The sequence below is a fragment of the Cnephaeus nilssonii genome (assembly GCF_951640355.1).
Source record: "Cnephaeus nilssonii genome assembly, chromosome: 13".
Taxonomy (NCBI): Eukaryota; Metazoa; Chordata; class Mammalia; order Chiroptera; family Vespertilionidae; genus Cnephaeus; species Cnephaeus nilssonii.
The window spans coordinates 9632356-9655805 of record NC_137084.1 but is presented as its reverse complement, the minus strand read 5'-3'; the positions used below and the strand labels follow the sequence as shown (position 1 = coordinate 9655805).

At 35.3% G+C, this 23450-nt stretch overlaps 1 protein-coding gene across 1 annotated transcript in view; it reads right to left on the bottom strand.

The window, feature by feature from the left end:
* Nucleotides 1–23450, bottom strand: part of PDHX (pyruvate dehydrogenase complex component X) — a 41771-nt gene that overhangs the window by 6065 nt on the left and 12256 nt on the right. Inside the window, exons 3-8 of the mRNA XM_079787926.1 lie at nucleotides 16560–16660; nucleotides 8264–8463; nucleotides 7876–7974; nucleotides 6183–6357; nucleotides 3778–3925; nucleotides 1735–1793 (exon numbers count right to left, since the gene is read on the bottom strand). Of these exons, the coding sequence (XP_079644052.1) occupies nucleotides 1735–1793; nucleotides 3778–3925; nucleotides 6183–6357; nucleotides 7876–7974; nucleotides 8264–8463; nucleotides 16560–16660 (782 nt within the window). The remainder of the gene's footprint in view (nucleotides 1–1734; nucleotides 1794–3777; nucleotides 3926–6182; nucleotides 6358–7875; nucleotides 7975–8263; nucleotides 8464–16559; nucleotides 16661–23450) is intronic.

The window sequence follows — 23450 nt, the reverse complement described above, 5'->3', positions numbered from 1 at the left end:
GAAGTTCCAACCTCTTAGAAGATTTAAAATTCTTTAGATATAATGGTAAAATAAAAAGGAAAAACCACCCCCCACTTGGCAAATAAATTTAGTTAGGAAGCTATTGTGACAAAAACCTATGGGACATAAGTTGTACTCAAAGGAAAATTTATAAATCTAAATAATCTTACTAATAAAAGGCAATTATAATGAATTACATTCAAGTTTTCTAAGAAAATATCTCTTATCAAAATAAACCTGAGGAAGTGAAGGAATACATAAAATAATAAAGAAGGAGTGACTGTAAGTATGCAAAAGCAAGACAGTTCAGAAAACCCCCAGGCATTTCAGACATTAACATAATTATAAGCAAATTTAAGTGACTCTAGGCTAATAAGTTTGGGAATTTAGATGAAATAAATGATTTTCTGAGAATATATACACTTCCAAGACTGATTCAAGAAAAAGCTGAAAATTAAACAGCTCAATAATTATGGTGGGGGAGGGATGAGAAAGTTGGCAATAAATATAAAAAACAAATTTCTCTTCAAAACAGAACTCAGATATTTTTACTGGTGAATGCTATACAACTTCAAGAAATAAAAAGCTTCACAATATTAAAAGAATCACAGAGAAAGGGAAGGAAAAAAGCACCCAAATTCATTTTGATGAATCCATTTATTTAAAAAAAGAAAGAAAAAGCCTGAAAAAGCTAGCACAAAATTTAAATTACAATTACTATGGCTCCTGATACAAAATTATGAAATGAAATTGACAAATAGCTAATGACCACTCAAGGAGGGCAAGAATAACTCACACTTTGAAAATCATTAATAATTCAAAATATTATTTGGTCAAAGACATATGAACACTTTGACACGAACAGCTATGCCTATAAATTCTCAATTATTTAAGTGTTCAAGAAATAAAAATACATTCTTTGTAAATGTACCTTCAATATAGCACCTACTAAGCAGCGATACAGAAAAGCAGCCTCATTCCACAAAGAAGGCATGACAGGAGATGGTGCTGAGCAGCTAGGCAGGAAGCCTGGGTTTCAGATTCACATCGCTAGTCAGACAGACCACCTACCTTCCTGCCACTCCACCGGAACACTACTGGGCTTCTGAAACTTAACACACATGGTCCAGACACAAACTCGAGATTCCCTGCTGCAAACGGACTCCTCTCCCATTTTCCCAGTCTTAGTACGTGGGCAACTCCATGCCTCTGTCTGGAATCATCTTCTAGCTCATACCCACTTGGCTCCCTCCCTCTCTTCTCGCAGGCTTTGTCTCATTACCACCTTGCTAGAGAGGCCTTGCTTTTGAAAACAACACCCCTCGTTATTTTGTTCCTGAATTTGCGCTCTATTTCACCTGAGCACTTTCACTGTCTGACATTTAGCATTTGCTTGTCTCTTCCAACTAGAACGTAAGCCCCATGAGAACAGAAAATATGTAGGCTTTTGTTCACCACCACATTTCTAATGCCTGGGATGTATTTAGCACAAGACAGGGGGTCAATTCGTATTTGTTGAATAAATGGTCATTATTCTGCTATAATTAATTAGTTGTAAGCCCTTCTGATTCTGTTTCTTCATCTGTAAAACTGAGGAAGATTAAATGATAGAATGATTTTAGCAATAAAATTATAAAGTGCTTCTGATTTAAAAATAAGAGTTCTATTTATCTATAAAAGTCCAAAGATGTGAGATTACTCTAGAAGCCAAAATTATTGGGATTTGCTACTTACTTTAAGAGTAACAGCTGCTGCCTTGATGATAAAATCATTTACTGACACTTTAATGTCATCTGAAAGAAAAACAAGCATATTAAAATTAACGTTCATAATAAACTTTAACACTGACCATTAGGATTTCAAACTTGTAAATTACTACACTGACAAGCAATGGTAAAAAACATGACAGGTTTTGTTTGCTTATTCAATAAGATTCCACTGATTAGAAAAACTTGTATTATATGAGGTCCTGGATAAATGGTATTAACCATGAAAAGTTTATTTCTGGGGCTTGATTATAATTCTTTTAAATTGCTCAGATATAATACACAAGAACTTGCAGAAAGAAAATCAACTCTTATGTCTCTAACGAGACAAATGGTCTCTCTATGATGTATATAAACAGGATGGTTCATTTTTTTCTCATCCTTTTCAAATGTTCTTTTTCTGCATATGCTTTATAATATACTGACTATATTAGAACTATGGTACACATAGTCACTTCATAAAATAAATATGTATCTGGGGGATATTCAAATTTTTACTAATGAGGTGTACAACAAAAATTTTAGACCACTGCGTTAGATAAGATCTGCTTTTTAACTTAACAGAACAGGATACAGCAAATGCCAAAGATGAGGCAATGTTGGTGTAGGTCCTAGTGTAGTAAGTAAAATGAGGTTTTCTGTCCAGTTTTATGGTGAGTCCATTTGAATTAATGTCCTTTTGAATTAATGTCCATTTGAATTAATGTCCACATGATGATTTTAAGATAAAGCTGAGGTCCTTTCCCTTCTCACAGAGCTGCTATAACTAAAGCATTTGATTTATACTCTTGCTTTTCCCAGTGGGTATGGAAGTGTTGGAAAATGTAAACTACACTTGATTCTTTATTGCAAGAGCTTCTAGAAGATCAAGATCTACTCAATGATATGTGGCAGCAATCACAAATCCTGTTATTATAGTATCATGGAATTTTGTGTGAACAAGACCTCATTCCAAAGGCATGCTGAAGATTTTCAGAAATAGAGTAGATAAATTATCATAAACATAAATACTGCCAAACTGTCATGGTAACAGTCAGCTGCTCATTTAATTCATAGCTCTTCTAATTCAGATTTCCAGAAACATACAACTTTTTTGTTTCTTTAAAATCCCTTCAGGAATAGAAATAAAAATGGATTTCCAATGCTTACAGGTCAGAATTTCCGAATGTACGTAAGTGTAAAGATTCTTAGCAAATTTTTAGAAAACGGAATCAAGCAATTATGAAAAAATTAATGATTAAATGAGTTTTATTCACTCATTACAAGTAATCACTCATATAAATAAGGTCGATTCAACATTTGGAAAGCAATAAAATTCACCATATTAATAGGCAGGAAAAGGAAACGTTATCTCAAAAGATGCACAAAAAGTATTTGACAAAATTCATCATCTATCCAAATGTGAATTTCAGTCTGAAAAAGGAAATCTATAAAATCCTACAGCTAATATTAAAGACTGAATACTTTCTCCCAAGATCAAGAATGAGGTGAGAATATCTGCTTTTACTACTTATATTTGTCATGCAATAGAGAACCTCAACAGTGCAATAAGGCAAGAAAATGAAATAAGAGCCATACAAATTGGAAATGATACATTAGTTTATGCTAAAAATTTTTATGTCTCAGCAACCTTAGCTTTAATTGATTTTTGGGAGAAACATTACAAATTTAACAACCTAAAATGCACTTTGAAAAAGAAATTAAAACTTGTATCAAGAAGTGATACATATGACATATTTATAATCTAAAACATTCTTAAACCAGTTTTGAATTTTATATTTTCTAAAATGCTAAGGACAGCTTTATTTGGGTATCATATCAAAAAGTATGATTTATTCAATACTATGGAATCAATTTCTTTCTTATAAAAAATAAACCAATTTTTTTTAGCACTAATATATTCCAAGATGATGAAATTGAGATAAAAAGCTACACAATGTGCATTTTATAAATAAAAGATTTTATGATAGTTACCATGTTTATTGCATTAAGTAAATTCAACTTTACTAACCTTTGACCAGATTTTGTCTAACTTTTAAAACAGCTCCAACGTCACAATCAGCAGTAGCATATGCATGAGGTACAGTACTTTTAGATTCAGTTAGCCTTTTGGCAATAACTCTTCGAATATTGCTAGCTGGGATTTCAGTGAATGTGCCCTGCAAAGGAATAGAAATCTGTCCATTAAACCATGAAAAATGAAAGGGGAAAAATAAATTTCATAACAGAAATTAGGTCTCAGTTACTTTTGATAATAATGAAAGATTAATATAGAAAAAGTACTATTAAAAATTCTTAGTGCCCTAGCCAGTTGGTTAGAATGTCTTCCTGTACACCATAAGGTGGCGGGCTCAATCAATGCCTGGTCAGGGCATGAATAGGAGGCAATCCATCAATATTTCTCTCACATCGAAGTCTCTCTCTCTCTCTTTTCCTTTCTCTAAGATTAAAAAAAAATTCTTAGTATAAGGAAAAATGTAAGAAACCTAAGGAGTATAAAACTGTAGGAAAAACTTCACAGTATATGAGTGTAGAAGAAAATGGAAAAATTCAAGTTTCAGTTATGAATGGGACTTCTTATGTTGTTACTATGTTTGAGATGATTTTAAAATATCTAACAAATCATGAATAATTCCTCATGGATGTGTGTGTGCATGTACATGTATAAACACACTCACACACACATACCCCAGAGGTACCACCTATAAGCAATTTTTGTTATAAACATCATCTTTCTATATAAAAGGCTAATATGCAAAGTGTCCCCTGGGGAGTTCAAGCGCTTGCTATGATGTGGCTGACCACCAGGGGCAGTGCGTAATGAAGAAAGGCCCCAGCTGGCAGCCAGCAGCCAGGGAAGGGAGGCCCCAGCCAGCAGCCAGAAGGCCCCAATTGGCCCTGATCTCCAACCAGGCCTAGAGACCCTACCTGTGCGTGAATTTCGTGCACTGGGCCTCTAGTTTCTTAATAATACTCAAAGCAGCCAATAAATCAACAAAACAACTAAAAGCAATTTTTATTTGTAAAAATGTCATAAAGTAGCCCTAGCTGGTTTGGCTCAGTAGATAGCACATCAGCCTACGGACTAAAGGGTCCCAGATTCAATTCCAGTCAGGGGCACATGCCTGGGTTGCAGACTCAATCTCCAAAAGGGAGCGTGCAGGAGGCAGCCAATCAATGATTCTCTCTCATCACTGATGTTTCTATCTCTCTCTCTCTCTCCCTCTCCCTTCCTCTCTGAAAGCAATAAAAATATATTTAAAAAATGGCATAAAGTCGGAAAAGATAATCTAATATACTGGATAATCTATCAAATTATTTCTATTTCAATTTGTTATTTTTTTAAAAAATCACACGAATACCTTATATTCTAGAAATTCAAAATATGGAGTATGAATGAGATAAAAGAATCTTCCCGTAACTTTACTGTCGCCTTTCCATTCTGTTCCTTGAACTTCTAACAAAAGCATGGGACCTTAAATTACATCTAATTCCTTCTTTGTCCTTTACATTATCCTGGGATTGGGTTACAATCACTTCAGGATAATACAGAAGCAGAAAGTACAGCTGATTTCCTTTGTAACAATTGCTCACTTAGAGAATTAAACATTTTAGGTTAACAAAATACTTAATCAAACAGAATAAATGCTCTATATACTGTAAGAATTTGAAAGTGAGGTTTATCTTTCTAATTTGAATAACTTAGTTTTTAAAGAAATTAAGATTTGATTACACATAAAATTTTTGTATATGTAGTCATAAGTCATTAATGCACAGTAAAAAAAATCTGTTTCCTATGAAACTTGTACTATTTTCAATTCTTCTAAAATATTATATTAAAATATATCTCTCCATTAGAAAAAGTAGCAAAGGTTTGTCTCTTTGTTTGCCTGTTAATATTTTAAGTGCCCATTCAATTTTAAATAAACCTGATTATTCTGCATTTCTTCTGATGGGAAGAAATGACATGAAACCCAGGAAAGGAAGAGAGAGGCAAAAATGGAGCAATTTGAAAACAAAAAGACTGTTCTTCATAGTGAGCCTATCAATTTCCTTAGTCAAAAATTACAACACGTCCACAAAAGGGAGCCGGTGTCAGCTACTAATTACTAGCTAAACAAGACATGGAAAGTATCGGGATTACAGAGCATGTGCATGGTACTGAAGTTGTGGAACTCGTAGTAAATTTGAATGGAATCGTAATTCTGATGTTCCTTTTGGAAGTCAGAACAGTACAAATCAATTAGGTTTGTGATAGGAGCTCTGCAAAACAAAGCACCTGGAGAGTTTTGCCTTTATCACTTTAGCTGCTGCTAAAATAGATTGCAAAAAAGTACTTGTAAACCGTGCAGTAATGGTGCTTATTTCCTTTCCCACTTAAATCTGAAAAATAAACATCTACTTAGATGACATTACCGCTATGTTAGGTTGTCCAGGAGTTGACACCGGTGGGACCATGGGCCGGGGATAAGATGGCGGTGCTGGGGCCTGGGCGGGCAAAGGTGCAGTGGGAGCTACTGGAGGGGCTGGGGTCGGTCTGGATTCCGTGATTTTGCCCGCCTGTTTCAACTGGACAAGCTTGACAGCATCCCTGGAGATAAGAGGGAATTAGATAATCATGATCAGCAACAAGAACTGTAATAAAACCTTTAGAAAAATGGAAGGGAGATGTGGAGGGAAGATACAGAAATATATACATGTCAAGGCTAAAATGCAAAAGGAATTATTTGAGCTAGACAAATGAATCTTGTCTGCTGATTCATATTATTTGTCCAATCAGTACAATATTTGTACAGTTTCAAAAACCAAAGAATTAGAAATTTATTAACATACTGGGTATAGATAGTTATTTTAAAAAAGGAAATTAGTCTTTTCATTCTGGGGGCGGGAGGAGGGTCATTTGGAATATGTGCAATTCATAAATTAAAGCACACCCTCATTCTTTAAACTTGTGAAATAATTTTCACACTCAGAAATTATGAAGTTTATTGTGCCTATGACTTTCATTAGGATATTTACTAAATCATTGTTTAGTGCTAATTACCTTGTTTATGGCCAGAAAATCACAGTACTGTTAATTTTGCCCAACAGGCTATCAGCACAATCTAATGTAATGAAGCTAACCTATAACATCATTTAGAATAAAAAATAGACTAATAATAAACTTGCCATTGTATTACTGTGTAAAATAAAGGTATTTTTGTTTTTTAAAAGGATATAGTAAGATTATTAAATATGTCAAACCTTTGATTCTTATAAATAAGCATACTGCTTTAAAACATTACCTCAATTTAAAAATTTTAATGGTACTGCCAATAGAAATGTGGCACATATAACTACAGAAGCCTTATATTAGGTTTTATATGCCTATTTGACTAATCTTTGTCTTCCCCACTAGAATAAATTTCAATAGACGAGGCACTGTCTATTCGAATACACTCTTGAAAGACAAAATTTAAACAAATGGGAAGACATATCAGTGTTCTTGGAAGACTCAACATCATAAAGATGCTAGTTCTTTCTAAGTTAATTTAAAATGTGACACAATCCCAATACAAACACCATGGTTCCCCTGCCACACGCTGCCAGGGGGCTAGATGAATTGTTAAAAATTCATTTGGAAGAATTAAGAGTGCGGTATTAAAAAAATATAGACAAAATAGAAAAGAAAATCTAAAAAGAGACCCAACTGTATCTGGAAATTACTTTGATCATACAAGTGAATAAAATCCAAACAGATTAAGAATAAAATTGTTTTTAAAAGTAATTTCCATGTTTTAGAAATTTAAATGTGATTGCATATTTTTTTCATACAAACGTAAAACAACACAAAGTTTCACTCTCCTGAACTCTAATTTTCTGCATTTATCACCATTTCCAAGGAGCTCGCTTAGTTACCAAATTAGAATTGTTCTTCAGTAATGCTGCAATTATTCAGAAAACCCTTGCATAGCATACAATTTTACTCAGACAAAGGCAATTAAAAACACAAAGGAACAGTGTACTTTCTTTTAAATCATAACTTGAATAAGCTCTTCTTTAAGTACTTTCAGAAAATAATGATCATGGTAAGTAATGAAATTGGTTATTACGAAAAGCACACACATACTCTTTGGTGAAAATCCCCCGAGGGCCAGTGGCTGTGCCCTGGCTGGCATCCAGTTTGTGTTTTTCCAGAATATTACGGGCAGCTGGACTTACACGGAGCCTAAGAAGAAAACATGAAGATTAGTGGGATCAATTAACACTCACATTTGATTAAAATATATCCTAAAGTCAACAGTTTTTCTGATAATTAAAAAAAATAGAAACATAAAGCTAAAACAGACAGCCATAGACAAATAAGTTAATCTGTACTAATCTGGTTTCTATTACTATCAACACATTATCACACAAATTTAATTAGTTACTATTTCAAAATATTCTTTTAAAAAGAGTAAATATTCACAAGGAGAAAGCTTCTACTTTTCATGTGGTTCATTCAAATCAACACTCACAGCAATGTCCCTGGTGGGAGTTCCTTCCTGACAGGCACAGGAATCGGTGGTCCCGGGGAGGGGCGAGGCACTGAGGGCTGTGAAGTGGCTGCTGGAGGACCTACATCTTTGGGAATTTCAACATGTTTCCAATCTTCTCCTTCTTCAACTAGCAAGCCAATTAGTGAACCTAGCCGTATATTTTTAGATCCTTCTTCAACCTATATTTTAAAAAGAAAATAACTGCAGAGATGGAAAGGCTCATGACCTCATGAATAAGCTTATTCCTTTGTTGGATGTTGCTATGCCAGTTAGAAAGATCAGTTAATTTGAGCTAATATCTACTTCCAAGGCAGCCAGCCTCCCCTTCCCACTCACGACCTTCTTTTCCTTCCTTCCCCCACTAATACCTTCCTTTACCACTTTCCCCCTCCCAGTTACTAATGCTATTTCTTGAAATAAAGGAAAAATCTAGAATCTCCCCTCTTTCTGATAGCCTTTAAATAATAAGACATATTTATGACCATCTCCCTTCTGATGTCAATCAGTACAAATCCCAAACAAAAAACTGTGGTTACATATCTCAACTATTTGTCTTTCTCAGAGTTCTATACAATGGCTTAGGGAATTCTAAGAACTCATAAGAGATTAATTCCCCCAATAGGTCCTGTTTACTTTACTAAAATTAATTCAATGAAAAATATTTTCAGTAAGCTTAATCTAGAAAAAAGAACATCTCACTATATAGATAGAATTGGTTAACAACTCTGGTTAAGTGTAGTTCCCACCTTTTTCTACATAACTATTTACAAACCTGAGAAATAAAACTGCATGAACTTTTTATAAGTACATCAGAAACATGGTGGTGTCTCAACTAATAAAACACATTTTCACAGACAATGCCAATTAAAAGTGTAAGACTGAAGATAAAGCTTGAAATAAATATATTTTAAATGCTTCAGTAGCATTAATTTATTTTTAAAAACTCTTATTTTTATTAAGTCCCTAGAGAACCTTCAAATGACAGTATTTTGTAAGTTCAGTAATAGAAGAAAATGTCATTCCTTTAACATTTCTATTATTCCCTTTCAATTACTATAAGTAAGGTTCATTTCCGATGTAATTTAATGAATAACTGAATGACAGGCTGCAGGATGTTCACTAATATAGTAATTATAAGTAAAAGCATAACTCCTAGAATGAGGCTGACATTTCTGAGATTCTAATTTTTATGCTGATTACTATGTGCACTATTCCTTAAAGAATAGGGCGTATGTCCCGGAAGTGAGGAAACTTTCTAATTTACTAATAACTGATGGAGAAGAAACAGAACAATGCTTTGATAAGGCAAAATATATATAAGAAATGGGTATTTAAAACTCAGTAAGAACGTTTAAGGAACTGCAAGCTGTGGAAAAATACTAAGAAACCCAAGAACATTTTTTTTAGTTCTTTGTCACATACTGAACAGTTTTGGACTGCTCATTTGTCCTTACTACATCAAAAAGATGAGTTAAGATTATTATTAGGTTATTTTTTGCGTCTTCTAAAAATGTCTAATTATTTGCTTATGAATTGCTAACTAAGAATCACAAAGTAAAATGACTAATAATCTTTAAAACTTGATAGAAAAAAAGCACTAAGTGATATAAAGTCCACTTGGTGTTAATTCCTATCAAAACTGAACCAGAAATAGGATCAATATCCAAGTGCAAAGAACAATACTCCAATGCAAATAATTTTTTAATAACTAGGAAAGTTGTACTGGAAAAATATCGATAGATTTCTAACATCTGAATCAGACACGATATTAAATCTAAAACTGACACCACATCTGTTTTATTTATAAATCGTATAAATGGTTCCCATATATACCCTACCAATTGATACCTTCACAAGTAGGCAATAAGTATTTAGTATCATTTCAACATTTATCATATTTAAAAATCAAATAACATGTATTTTTAACTACTCACATTTTTTTCTTCCCATTAAAAAAATGACACCATGAAGCATGATACCCAAATATACCGGACAAGTGTATGCTACCACACAACTTGAATATATAACAGAAGTTAAAATAGTATCTATTAGAGTTCCATTTAAAGTCATTGAAATCACTAAGTGAAGTTCAGATCATTATTCCCTGAGAAATAAGAGGACTTTTAGAAGTGTATTAGCTTCCTGTAGACTAGTGTGCTTATGTTGTAGTTGGCAAATGTTTAAAATTGGCATAGACTCGGTAAAAGAAGAGTAAATAATGCTCTTTCCAAAGTGCTTAGAGACCAAACAGGGTGGCCTTTGTTACTGCTCCCTCTGGGTTAGCACGGGGACGGCTCCACTCCACCAGAGCGTTGGCAGTTCCAGGACACTTCACTCAGCCAGTTCTTTTTCCAGGCACCTGCTTACTGGATAAAATTCTCTCCTACTCTTATGCCACTGATCTCTTAATGTGAAGTGTCGGATTTTTATAGTTAGCCCTGATAAAACTGCTGATTAATACTGAAATATTGGATCTGGAATCTGTCATTTAATGTATAAGCCTTCCCTTCCAGCCTTTTAGAGACTTGCTCAGTCTTCATACTGGCTCTGCTACTTGCTAGTTAGGTGACCGTAGAAAATTGTCTCACCATGACTGTTTCTTCATTTGTAACGGAAATAATAATAGTAGCTACTCGGAGTTGTCATGAGGAATAAATTAGTTTGATATAAGACACAAAACAGTGCCAGACATCTGGTAACCACTACATAACTATATGAGATGTTATTATTATTACTACTATGGTATTGGTATTTTCAAGTTTTTTATTTTATTATTATTTTTTAAAATATATTTTTATTGATTTCAGAGAGGAAGGGAGAGGGACAGAGATAGAAACATCAATGATGAGAGAGAATCGTTGATCAGCTGCCTCCTACATGCCTCAAACTGGGTATTGAGCCCACAACTGGGGCATTGCCCTTGACTGGAATCGAACTCGGGACCCTTCAATCTTTAGGTCAATGCTCTATCCACTGAGAAAAACCAGCTAGGGCTAGTTACTGATTTTTAAAACAAAAAATATACTCAACATGGATAAAGACTGGACTTCAGAGGAGTGTCCCTTGGCAGAGGCTGGAAGAACTGAAGAGTAAAGAGCAGCATATGAAACAAAGGTGGTAAGGGTTTTGACAAGCTATTTTTCCACAACACTCAGAGGCTGAATTCTGTCCCAAGCCATGAACCCCAAGTAAGGGCCTCTTTACCAGAGACATCTCTGTAGGCTGCCATAAATCACCTGCAAATGTGCTCAGAACAGCCACCTACCCTCATCCATGTACCAAAGGACAGGAGGTGAAGTCAAGAGACACAATAACTTCAGCAGTATTTCTAACAGGGAAACTGTGTAAGGGGGTTCATTCCATTTAAGTTCCAGTAAATACAGTGTTTTGATTCTGATATTAAAAAATAATCAGTAAGTTAAACAATTATTTAAACATTTTTCTGTTTAAAAGTAGAACACTTCATTCAGAACCGCTCAGTGAGTACCGAGGAGCATGCACAGTGGTTAGTGGAGATGAGCTAAGTAACCTGACTGGCCTAATCGGTTTGAAAACTTGGTAAAGATTTTCCATATGAACCATTATACAGCTTTCAGTTGTTTTTATTCTTTAATATATACAGATTGACTTATATGCCAACGAACTTGGGTTTAAAAGGAAGATAACTAAGAAACACTGAGGCTGAAAGCAAATCAAAGACAAGACAAGGTAAACTGCAGAGGGGCAGAAGAGAGCCTCATCGGGTCTTTGGATAATGGTTTGTCTGGCATTCAAGTGCCAGGCTCTGTTCTAGCACAGGATTAACTCACTTAATTCTCCTAATAATCTTATAAGGTTAAATGCTATCATTATTCCCATGTACAGATGAGGAAACTGAGGCAGAACAATGTTAAGTACTCAAGATCACAAGGCTATCAGGTATTGGGCCAGGATTCAAACACTGTCTGACAGGAGAGATAGCATTTAAAAGGATCAGTACCAAATCTGTGAACTGCACACACATATCAAAACAATCATATAGCAACTCAGGACAGTGTTACCATTTTTAAAAACATGCTTAAAAGAGAAGATATAAAGAGGATTATAATTGATTTCACTTTTAATTCTTGGGGAACACTAACTTATTTACCATTCCAATGCCATTTACCCATTTCAATTGGAAAAAAATTAGAACTCAGAATATCTTCCATTTAATAGAGTTTGCTCTGAGCTTTGAATTGAAAATTTTTTTTTATAAAACACCATTGATATAGTATTAGAGTGAGATACAGCTAAGAAACTGAAGACAATCTCTAATAAACTCTCTAAACATGTCATCCTAATATTCTTTTTAATAATTTATCATTTAAAACACCTGCAGTCCAGTTTGCTGAATAATAAGTATAAGCTTTAAGAACTAATGTGTGTATAATAATTTAAGGTTTTATGCTCAACATTTTACTAGTGATTAAATAAGCATTTAACTTTCCCATTAACCGAACTAAATTGAAAATAAATCATAAAATTATCTACACTAACAGCAAATATTACTTATTAAGATTATTAAGAGCTTTTAAGCTTTTTTTTTTCTGGTGCTAGGTGAAGTGCAATAAATATTGTTTTATATTTAAAATGAAATTCAGATGCAAATATTGTAAGAATAAATACAAAGAAAATAATAAAATTAGGGGAATGCAAAAACCCCTCAAAGACTATGGAAATAAATCCCTATGAATAGCAAAATAGGCTATAATGTCTAACCCCTTAAAAAAATGTAGGAAAGCTTAAAAACTAGAGCTTTATGTCATCTCTTGGCTTTAATGAGCTCAATTACCCAATTCTTTGATTCTGAAAGTAAAATCTCTTTTATGTATTCCTATAAAAATCATTTTATTATTTATGCTAACATGAGAATTATTCCACAATGAAAATAAAAGTGTCACTTGCTTATGTGGGATTGGGGGTTTGGGAATAGATTGGGGTGAAAGACTAAAAGACAAAAACAAAAGAAAACAACAAAAAAACAGACAAACCAGCAAATACCACCTCATTTTTTCACTATTTTCCCTCATAAAAGTGTATATATTGTATATTAATATACTCCTATTTCTATTAAAAAAGCATGCGAAATAATAAAGCCCTAAAACATACAATCTTTTCTTTAGCAAGAAAATAGCTGTTTGTGCCACTAAAGCTGCTATCAATCATATCCCCCATTGCTTTCCAGAGCATTAGGGAGCCAGATGAACAGGCGCTCCTGACCTGGGGCATTGTTAGCAATGTGAAATGCACTGCTAAGCAGCTAACTAGAAAATGCTATCAATTCTGGGAGACTTTCACAGCCAAACAATCCAGACAATCTAGGGCCAGGAACATAGCTTGCCAAAAGCACACAGGATAAAATTAGCTGGGTTTATTACATATGGGAATTCAAACAACCTTTTTCGTTTTCAAATCCTTTGCATAAATTAGTCAAAAAGCCATTTTTATACGAATATTTATATTTTCAAAGCCTATAATCTTAGCTGCTACATTATATATTTATATTTAGTTATAAAGGTAAAGAAATTTTAGCCTTCTGTTCATATTTCCTCCAAGGAAGCATTTTCAACAATGTGTTTTATATGACTATTAATATTGTAGATGACAAGTAAAGGAAGTTTGTCAAATTAGATTATAAAAAATAAAATATAAGCAACTAGAAAAAGGGGAAAGGAACAAAAAAGTAAGAAACACAAATGAAAACTGTGTAAAGATCTCCATCTAATTAGAGTATAACATTTCAAAGTGTGGTCTGTGGATAGAATATACAAAAGAAGATATTATATCCATGCTCAAAGCAGAAATGAACTGGAGTTTCGGAATTAAAAACACATGTACAAGGGACTACTACTAATAGATGTACAGCTTATCTGTACAAATCAAACTAGAGAGGCATGAATGGATACTTATCGTCTAGTCACAAACAAACATTACAATTTATTGGACAAACGTGGAGAGAGCATGGGATCTAATGGACACCGAGAGCCGAGTGAATGCTAGTAATTATAATATTGATGGGAATAACAACATTTTTGGCACTTGGTGGGTGACAGGTCTTGTGATGAATGCATACATCTTCTCTCACTTAATCTCCACTAGTACCCCATGACGTAAGTATTATTATCTCCACTTTATTATGAAGAAAAGGCAGAGAGAAGTCAAAGAATTTGCTAATCATTGTGTCATGAATAACTGGCACAAGTCATTAGCTATATGAATCAGGCAACAGTGTGACCCAGAGCCGGCATTTTAGTTGCTACACCTACTGTCTATTAGATGTTCTGGAAGATAAGAAACAAACATGCACCATTATAGTAACCCTACCTTGTCAGGCTTTAAGCATTTTAATTTACTTACTTTTCACATAAACTCTAATATTCCATTTAAAAAATAATATGCTTATTACATAAAATTTAGAAAATATAGCAAAAATGGGGAAGGAAGATCACTTGGTTCCACTCCCCAAAGTCAAACACACAACATTTTTATAACATTTTATTCTTTTCTATACTTATGGTTTTCCTTGTAGTCCACAAGATTGTAATCAATGTCAACATATATTTAAAAACCATTTTTCCAAAAAATTTTGATGATTTATTAATGTATAATATGTAAGGAAATCACATTTGTTTTTAGAAACAAATTTTAATGGCTACAATGGCTTCTTCTGTTGTTTAAGAAACCTCTCTTATATTGCTAGACATTTTGTTTGAAGGGCTGTCCCAACTTCAACTTCTAGTGAAGCCACAAGAGTATCCAGGATGTAGCTCCCTATTTTATATTAGTTATAAAGTAGAGATTGCCCAGAGAAGAGCTCTCAAAATGACTCTGACAAGGAGAAAATTCTAGTGTCCTAAATTAAATTACAGCAGGCCTGAGAGTGGAAGGAAGAGACAGGAGAGGTCACTGCCAGGAAAAACCAACAAAAGACTGCTTACATTCCTGAGTGTGCACAGAAACTGATTTAACTTAAAGGTGACTATTTCCGGGATTATTTAAAGAAAATAGCCAAGTAGCCCACCACCAGTGCCTCCGCTTCTTGCTTACGCTAGAACTTTCTGGACTGTGACCCACAACCAATCCACAGGAACAAACACTTCTTCCTTAGGGACTATGTATTTAGCTCAGAACTAGTGCTTCTTGACCACCCCCACCCCCTTTATCTACAGCCAATGCAAATTCTTTCAAAACAATGCATATCTTCTTCCCCAAACTGTTTGTCCTTCAACTCCAGGACAGCTGTCATGTCTTCATCCAGCACTGCTGCTGGGGGTTCAGACTTTCTGCTGTAGGACCTGGTTCTTTTTCTGGCTAGCATTTGGCTCAACAAATCCTTTCTTTTAGAAAATCTTTTAGAAATGTTTTTGTTAAACAACTGCATATATTTAAACTAGAGACCTGGTGCACGAAATTCATGAACAGGTAGGGTCCCTAGGCCTGGCCGGTGATCAGGCGGATCAGGGCTTTCCGGCTGCCAGCCGGGGTCTTCCTGGTGGTCAGCGCATGTCAGAGCAAGCAATTGAACTCCCGGTCTCCCAGTCGAACTCCCAAGGGGACACTTGGCATATTAGACTTATATATATATAGATTTAGATTTAAAGGAAATGACTGGTCTTGCTGGATCCACAGCATATTTTCCATAAAAATGTTCATGAAACAGAACTTATACTATCAACAGAAAAGACTGTCAACTCAATTATATTCAAGTATGTGAAATATTCTATACATACATTTTTATATAAATATGTATTTTAAATTATAAAAATGTCTAAATTGTGAGAATGAGTAAGAATGGAACTAGGCCAGTGAGTGTGACTTTGAAATCTATGGACAAGACTTCCCAGGACATCTTAAAACAGTCTTGTCTAGAGGAAGGAGGTGAGCAGATAACAGCTTTATACACCTGCAGTCTTGAGCATCCCAGGGAGCAATAAAAATAGGATTTATCATTCTCCTGAGATAAGAGTAAAACATTCCTTTTTTTTTCATTTTACCAACTATAAACTTCGAAATTGCTATTTCTAAGCTTTACCCCATTGCTTTCTTTGTCTTCAAATTCCATCTCAAATAGCCTTCTCTCAGCCCTCAGGCCAGAATGCTTCTCATACCTCACTAGAAAACCCAAGGTTGAAACAGTTCTCTGTGGTCTGATCACCACGGGCTATTCTTAAACCTTAATACTAAAATATTTTATATATCTGAATTTAAAATATAAGAAATCTTCATCTGTTGTAAACAATCAAAATAAACTTACCACTATTTTGGCCAAAATGCCATCATCACTTGCATCTAAGGTAACCACAGCTTTGTCCGTCTCTATTTCACATAAGGCATCTCCAGCACTCACAGCTTCACCTACAAAACAAGACTGGGTTTGTTTTGTTTTTTTAAATATAAATTTTAGTATGTGAGTTGGTGTGTGTATATGTTTGTAAAACATGAATAATAAGTACCAAAATATCAGTATTTGTTTCTAGGCTGTGGAATTACAAGTAATTCTCATCATGTATGTATGAGTGTTTGCATGTGTGTAAGAGTATACACGAAGATACAGCGAATAACAATGAATGCACATCCTCCTCTGAACAAATCAATTCCAGACCCCACATTCCTTCCTTTATAGTATATTTTGACTATTATTCCATGAAGAGAAAAGTGTTACAATTAATAGCACTTCTGGGTTAACAACATAGGTTGAGTTCAGAAAACCTGTTGGCACTACAGAGCATAAATGAATAAAGCATATTAAGCAAAAAGAGAGATAATCACAGATACAATGAGGTCAAATAAGAAACATTTCTGTGCAACAGAAACAGTAGGGAAACTCAAAAATGTTGAGCAGGACCTGACTGGCTGGTTTCTAGATCTAAAAGCAGATTGGGGGTAAAGTGTAGTAGTTGCTCTTAGAGTAAAGGGAACTAAAAGTGGCCTCATGAAGCCAGGAGGCTCAAATCAGACTCTCAACTTAAAGCTAGGAGTGGGTCAGGGTTCCTCTACTCATAATAATTGGAGGCTGATAACAGAGGCGATCATCGCCTGCCGGCTAGGACTGTGGCTTTAAGAACTGTGGGTCTAGGAAGGTGGGTGAACAAAAACACTGCCTCAATACCAGGAACAGAGCCAAGCCACCCTCGGGCTCCACTACTACACTTGCTAATATCTCTAGTATCAATAGCAAAATCCCTGATTGGAGGGTGGAGGAAGGGAAGAGTAGGGGACAGATAGGAAGACATTAAAACACAAAACCTTCCACTCAAAAGTAAATTGCAAAACAAAGTTCCAAAACATATGAAGAAATTTAATGCTAAGAAAGAAAAAACATAAAATCACTACTAGGAACAGGAACTCATTTCAGATGCAATTCATTTAGTGAGACCGCCAAAGATTTTAAAATAAGTATCTTGAGGATGTTCAGAAATATAAATGAGAAAAAAAAAGACCCATCACAAAAACAAGAAATAGAAAAAATAATAATGTACAGAAATAAAATAATATCAGGTAGAATGAAAAAACTAATTAGAAATCTTGGAAATGAAAAATATAGTCAGTGAAATAAAAAGAAACAATCAATGGGGTGTATTCTAGATGAACAGAGTGAAGTGAATTGGTCAATTATAGATAGCATCAAGAAACTACCTGGAACTTAACGTAGGCAGACAAGAAGATAAAAAATAGAAGAGGCATCGGACATAGATTGAGGTTGCAATGTTTGTTTAATGGAGTTCCAAGGGAAGAGACTGGAGGGAATGGTGGAGAAGCAATACAATACATGAAAAGATAACTACTGAGAATTTCTCAGAAATGAAGAGACATGTACCCTCAAAATGAAAGCATTCGGAATGAGTTTAGAATATGCCTATCTATGGTGTATAGACTGGGAGGGGGCGCGGGGAGCCTTGCAGCTTGTTGGAAACATTCTATATCTTGCTCTAGCTGAATATATGTATATGTGGAAATGAACTGAGCTTATGCTTTCTGGCAAGTAATAACTTGATAAAGAAAAGGTTAAACAGGAAAAAAAGTATTAGACTGTATAAACAGGAATCCACATTAGATACACTGTAGAGAAATTGCATACTATCAACAATAAAAACACAATAATAAAAGCTTTCAGAGGAAAGAAATCAGATTACCTCAATGGGATGCCAGACTGAGAGCACACTTCTCAGCAGCTGCTATAGAGGTCAGAAGACAATGGAGAAATATCTTCAAAAAGCTGAGGAAAAACAACTGTCTATAATTTTACATGTGGCCAAACCATCATTTAAGAATGAAGAAAAAGTATTCTTTAGACATATAAAGGCTAAGAAAATTTATCATCTATTGATGAGTTATTACAAACTACAGTTCATCAAGAAGAAAAGTAGACACAGAGGTAACTCGTGGGCTATAAGAAACAATTAGCAGAGAAGTTGATAAAAATGTTAACTATTAATTTAAGGGTTATTTCTGAGTGTTTATAAAGGTGTAAAGCTAAAACTCTAAAAAAGACTAAGATGAATAAGGGAATGTTCAGATGATCATTAAAGCATGCTAAGAACTTTGGTATAGATAGGAGGAAAAAATATCAAATAATTCTAGACTTTATTGGCAACATTTTATTAAATATCTACCTTAAAAACTTAATAGTGTACACCAAAAACTGTAAAAAATAGAAATATCTACAGTATTCAAAAAGCGGAGGAAACACAGAAAATAATAAAAACGAACATCTAACTGAAGGCAGACACATGATAAGAAAAACAGAAAAGAATAAAAACAAAAAGGTAGAAATAAGTTCAAATGTGTCAGTAATTATAATAAATATAAATGGCTTAAAACCACCTACCAAAAGCAGAGGTTAACAAAATGAATTTTAAAAATAAAAATATGTAAATATGGCTTATAACAAGACCTAAAACAAAAACAATAAAAAATAAGGGACAAAAGAAATATGCAACATACAGATACATCTATTAGGAAAAAAAAAGGGGGGGGGGGGCTTGTTTTTTCTTTGCTATGGCTTTCCACAATTTATGAGAAGTATCTGGTAATTAAACCCGAAGACTGTTAGCTCCTCTGATTCAAACAGCCCCTTTTCAAATAGCAAGACAAGATAATCTACTTTCAAGGCTACATTCTTGAAAATACCTCCTCCCTGCTGTTTTTACAACTCAGGGATAATTAGTACAAACTTCCCTTCCCCACTGCACTTCAAACAAGCCTCTTAGGAAAGCCTCATAACTTTTGCTCGGAGCATGTTTTACAGGCTTGGAAAAATACTGATATGACACCTCCCAAGGACATCAGCCAGGGCTGCCTCCTGAAGAACAAACAAAACAAACTACAACCCTCCCCACCCCCGATATCTGCTCAATTTCAGGTCTCAAATTCCCCTCCCTTCCTTGTTGCTTAGCAGTAGTCACGGCTTAAAAAAGGAGGCTGCCCTTTGTTTTCTTGCCCTTGGACTGATTAACAATGCACTGCCCTTTCCCCTTTGGGGAAAGTAAAATAAACTCCCTCTTACTATTCCTTCTCTCAGTTGTGAATTCTTTCACAGCCCATATCACCAGCCAAAACCCTAACACACACCCCTCACATACACACCAAAAAAACAGTTGGTACAACAATATTAATAGGCACACTCAATAGAAGAACATGAAGAAAAATCTAAAATACTAAGAAAGTTCACTGTACAGAAACTACTTCATTGTACACCAAAATTTTCACAGAGGTGGTTATAAATACCTCTTAGTTAAAATAGTTCAAAACCACCAATATATACTGTATTAATGAAATAAACTTATCTGTTAGATAATATTTAGTGAACACCCTAAAAGAAAAGGTGCTTGGTCTGACTCCAAGGAGATTTTTTTACTGAACAAATATTTATTGAAACCTAATTAGCACACTGAAGATACAGAATTAAGGGTGGGGGAGGAGTTAAGATTTCTGGTCTCAAGAAGCTTATTTACTTTCTAGTGAAAAGCTAATTGGAAATTACAATAAGATTAGGTGAAGTCAGGATGCTATGGGTATATTCAGAATGGGCATCTACTTTCATTTTTGGAAGGTGAAGGACATCTAATCTGAGCCTGAAAAGATGAGGGGGAGATAATGAAGTAAATGGGCAGTAATCCAGGCAGAAGGCACAACATACCCAAAGTCCTGGGGGCAAAGAACTTTGGAGGATCTTCCTAACAGTACCTGAGAAGGGCTGAGATATTAAGATGGTCAGGTAAGTAGGAATCAGCTAAAAAAAAAAAAAAAAAAAAGACTGTTACCTGTCAAAAGAGAAAGCTATAGCAAAAGATTATATAATCTTACTTCTTTATAAGACAGATGTTTTAGTAGTTTAAATAGATTGTACTTCAAAAGGAAAAAATCACACCTTTATATGTTTCTGCTGTAACCATGGAAAAAAACTGAACCAGGCAACCTAGCAATTAAATACTTCTTCTAGACACCTAGAAAAAGAGAAAATGTTTTATCACTTGAGCTCACCTATTCCATATTCTAAACATCCTTTAAGAACCACCCATAAATTCTACTTCAGCCATAGATCAACCTAAATGATTCTGTTCCTGTTCTTGAATTCCTATAGTTGTAATTTATTTCCAATGAATCAGAAATTGCGTTATAAAATGTTGCTACTATTAATTACTTTTTAAAAAAAATTAGGTTCCCCTCTTTCTACCAAACTGTGGGCGTCTTCACAACAGGAACAGGACACATCCTAAGTGTTTTATAGTCTACCTAATTCCCCAGGCTAGTACCTTACAGATAATGAGTTTGAGATTAAAACACTTTGGAAAAAAATTACAATAATTTCACACATCCTCATTTCCTCGGAAGGTATACATCAAACTGTCGAATTTAAAACATCATATTATCACATAAGAGCACAGTACTCTTAATTTATCATGAAACTAAGGTTCTATCTATCAATTAATCAAACATAATGTAAATGCCAAAAGAAAATTCTGAGACCCAATAATGAGCCAGGAAGATTCCAAATATACTCAGTGCAACCTTGATCCACAATTTAGCACTGTAATTAGAAAAACTGCAAGGCGGGGTAGTTACAAGGAACTCTTCCAATTCAGACAGGTTTGAGTCTAAGCTCTGACGCTTACTAGTAATCTTGACCAAGTTACATAATCTCTCTGACTCTCAAAAAAGTTTTGAATGTGCAGCTATATTAAAAACAAAATCACAGAACTGGAAATGCTATGTTAACTCTTCACACACATCTTCAAATAATACCATGCAACATCATTAGATGAAAATGTTAGGTGTGTTATTAACAACCATCAAGAACCAAGACTCATTCTAGCTCCCTACTCCATACCCTGTTATTTCAAACAGATCATTCAACAAATATTCATGTACAGACATTATACTAAGCACTGGGTATAAATACAACAGTAAGATATGGTTCTGTCCATAAGTTGGTAGTCGAGAGAAGATGAGAAGCTAGGACAGAGCATCATGGTCGGTGTGAGGTGACAGGCGGCTCCTCAGCTGCCATGTTGATGGCTGACTGGTTGCAGAAAGAGATGGCAGCCTTGCAGCGTCCCTGTGCCAACTCTTCGTGGTGCAGACGAGGTGGAGCGGGCCCGGAGCGAGAGTGCGGGCCCCAGGAGGGGCCAGAGCAGAGGCCCGCCCGGGGGCCGCTCCCCAGCACCGAAGCCAGCATCATCATCCTGTTCCTTTGTCCCGATGGGTAGCTGCCAGAGCTGAGGAACGGAGTATAAAGAGGCTTCCCTCTCTTTAAACATTCTGGGTAGGAAGTATGGTTTTGATGAAGCACAGTTCATGGTGGTGTTTATGTTATTAATGAAACATACCCTGTGGCTTTTACAAAATAACTTTGTTCTGCCAAGAATAAAATTCTTAATTTAAAAGATGTGCGTGGTAGCCCTAGCCAGTGTGGCTCAGTTGGTTGGAGCAGCATCCCTTGCACTGAAGGGTCACAGGTTTGATTCTGGTCGGGGTACATACCCAGGTTTCGGGTCCAATCCTGGTTGGAGTGTATATGGGAGGCAATCGATGAATGTTTCTCTCTCACCTCAATGTTTCTCTCTCACTTCCTCTCTCTAAAATCAATAATAATAATTAAAAAAAAATCCTTGAGTGAGGATTAAAAAGATGTGTGTGGTAGTAGTGGCAGGGGGAGTTCATTTTTATTTGTAAAACCAAGTAAATCAAACCTACTTTAATGTTCATTAAAGAAAAAAATACTTTTGTGCTATGTTTAACCATCATGACAATCATGGTTAGAAACAAAAATACCTCAATTGTTTATTCAACAAATATTTACTAACTGCTCTTATGTGTAAGACATTGAATAAGACAGTTCAGTAAAAAATAATGTTAGACCTGCTTCAAGAAGTCCTAATCAGAGTAAAGAAGAGAACAAACAAACAAGCAGCAATGCCAAGTCCACCCAATCAGTGCCTACAGCAGTGTGGGAAGCTAGAGGAGCGGCCCCCAGTCAGCAAGTCGGCCAACTCTTCATTTCATCAGACACAGGATATTATTTGCATGGCCCAAGTCCCCAGGCAACCTGGCTCCTAGGCCATCTGAGGTTCTGCCTAGAGGGCTAAGGGCATGAGTAGCAGTTTGAGAAGAAAATGGCTAGGTAAAGTGGTAACTCCCTTACACTCTCCTGACCTCTTATATTTTACTAGAGGCCCAGTACACGAAATTCGTGCATGGGGGGTGAGGGGTCCGGCCTGCACCCTCTCACAATCCGGACTGCTGGCTCCTAACCACTCGCCTGCCTGCCTCATCGCCCCTAATTGCTTGCCTGCCTGCCTAATCACCCCTAACCGCCTCTGCCTCAGCCCCCGTCACTGTGGCTTCGTCGGGAATGACGTCCAGAAGGTCGTTCGGCTGTCCGGTCTAATTAGCATATTATGCTTTTATTATTATAGATTATTATTATAGATTGTACCGTTCATTACAGGTACCTGACCTACGTGGTGAGTGGTTATTGTATTGGACGGTGCAGACAAGAACATTTCCATCACCACTGAAAGTACTACTGAATAATACTGTAACCCAAAATTCCACTCACCAATTCTAAAATAACGACATAACAGAAATACTAACAAGAGTAAAAAAGCATAGTGATGGAATACTATTTACTAACAAAAGAAAT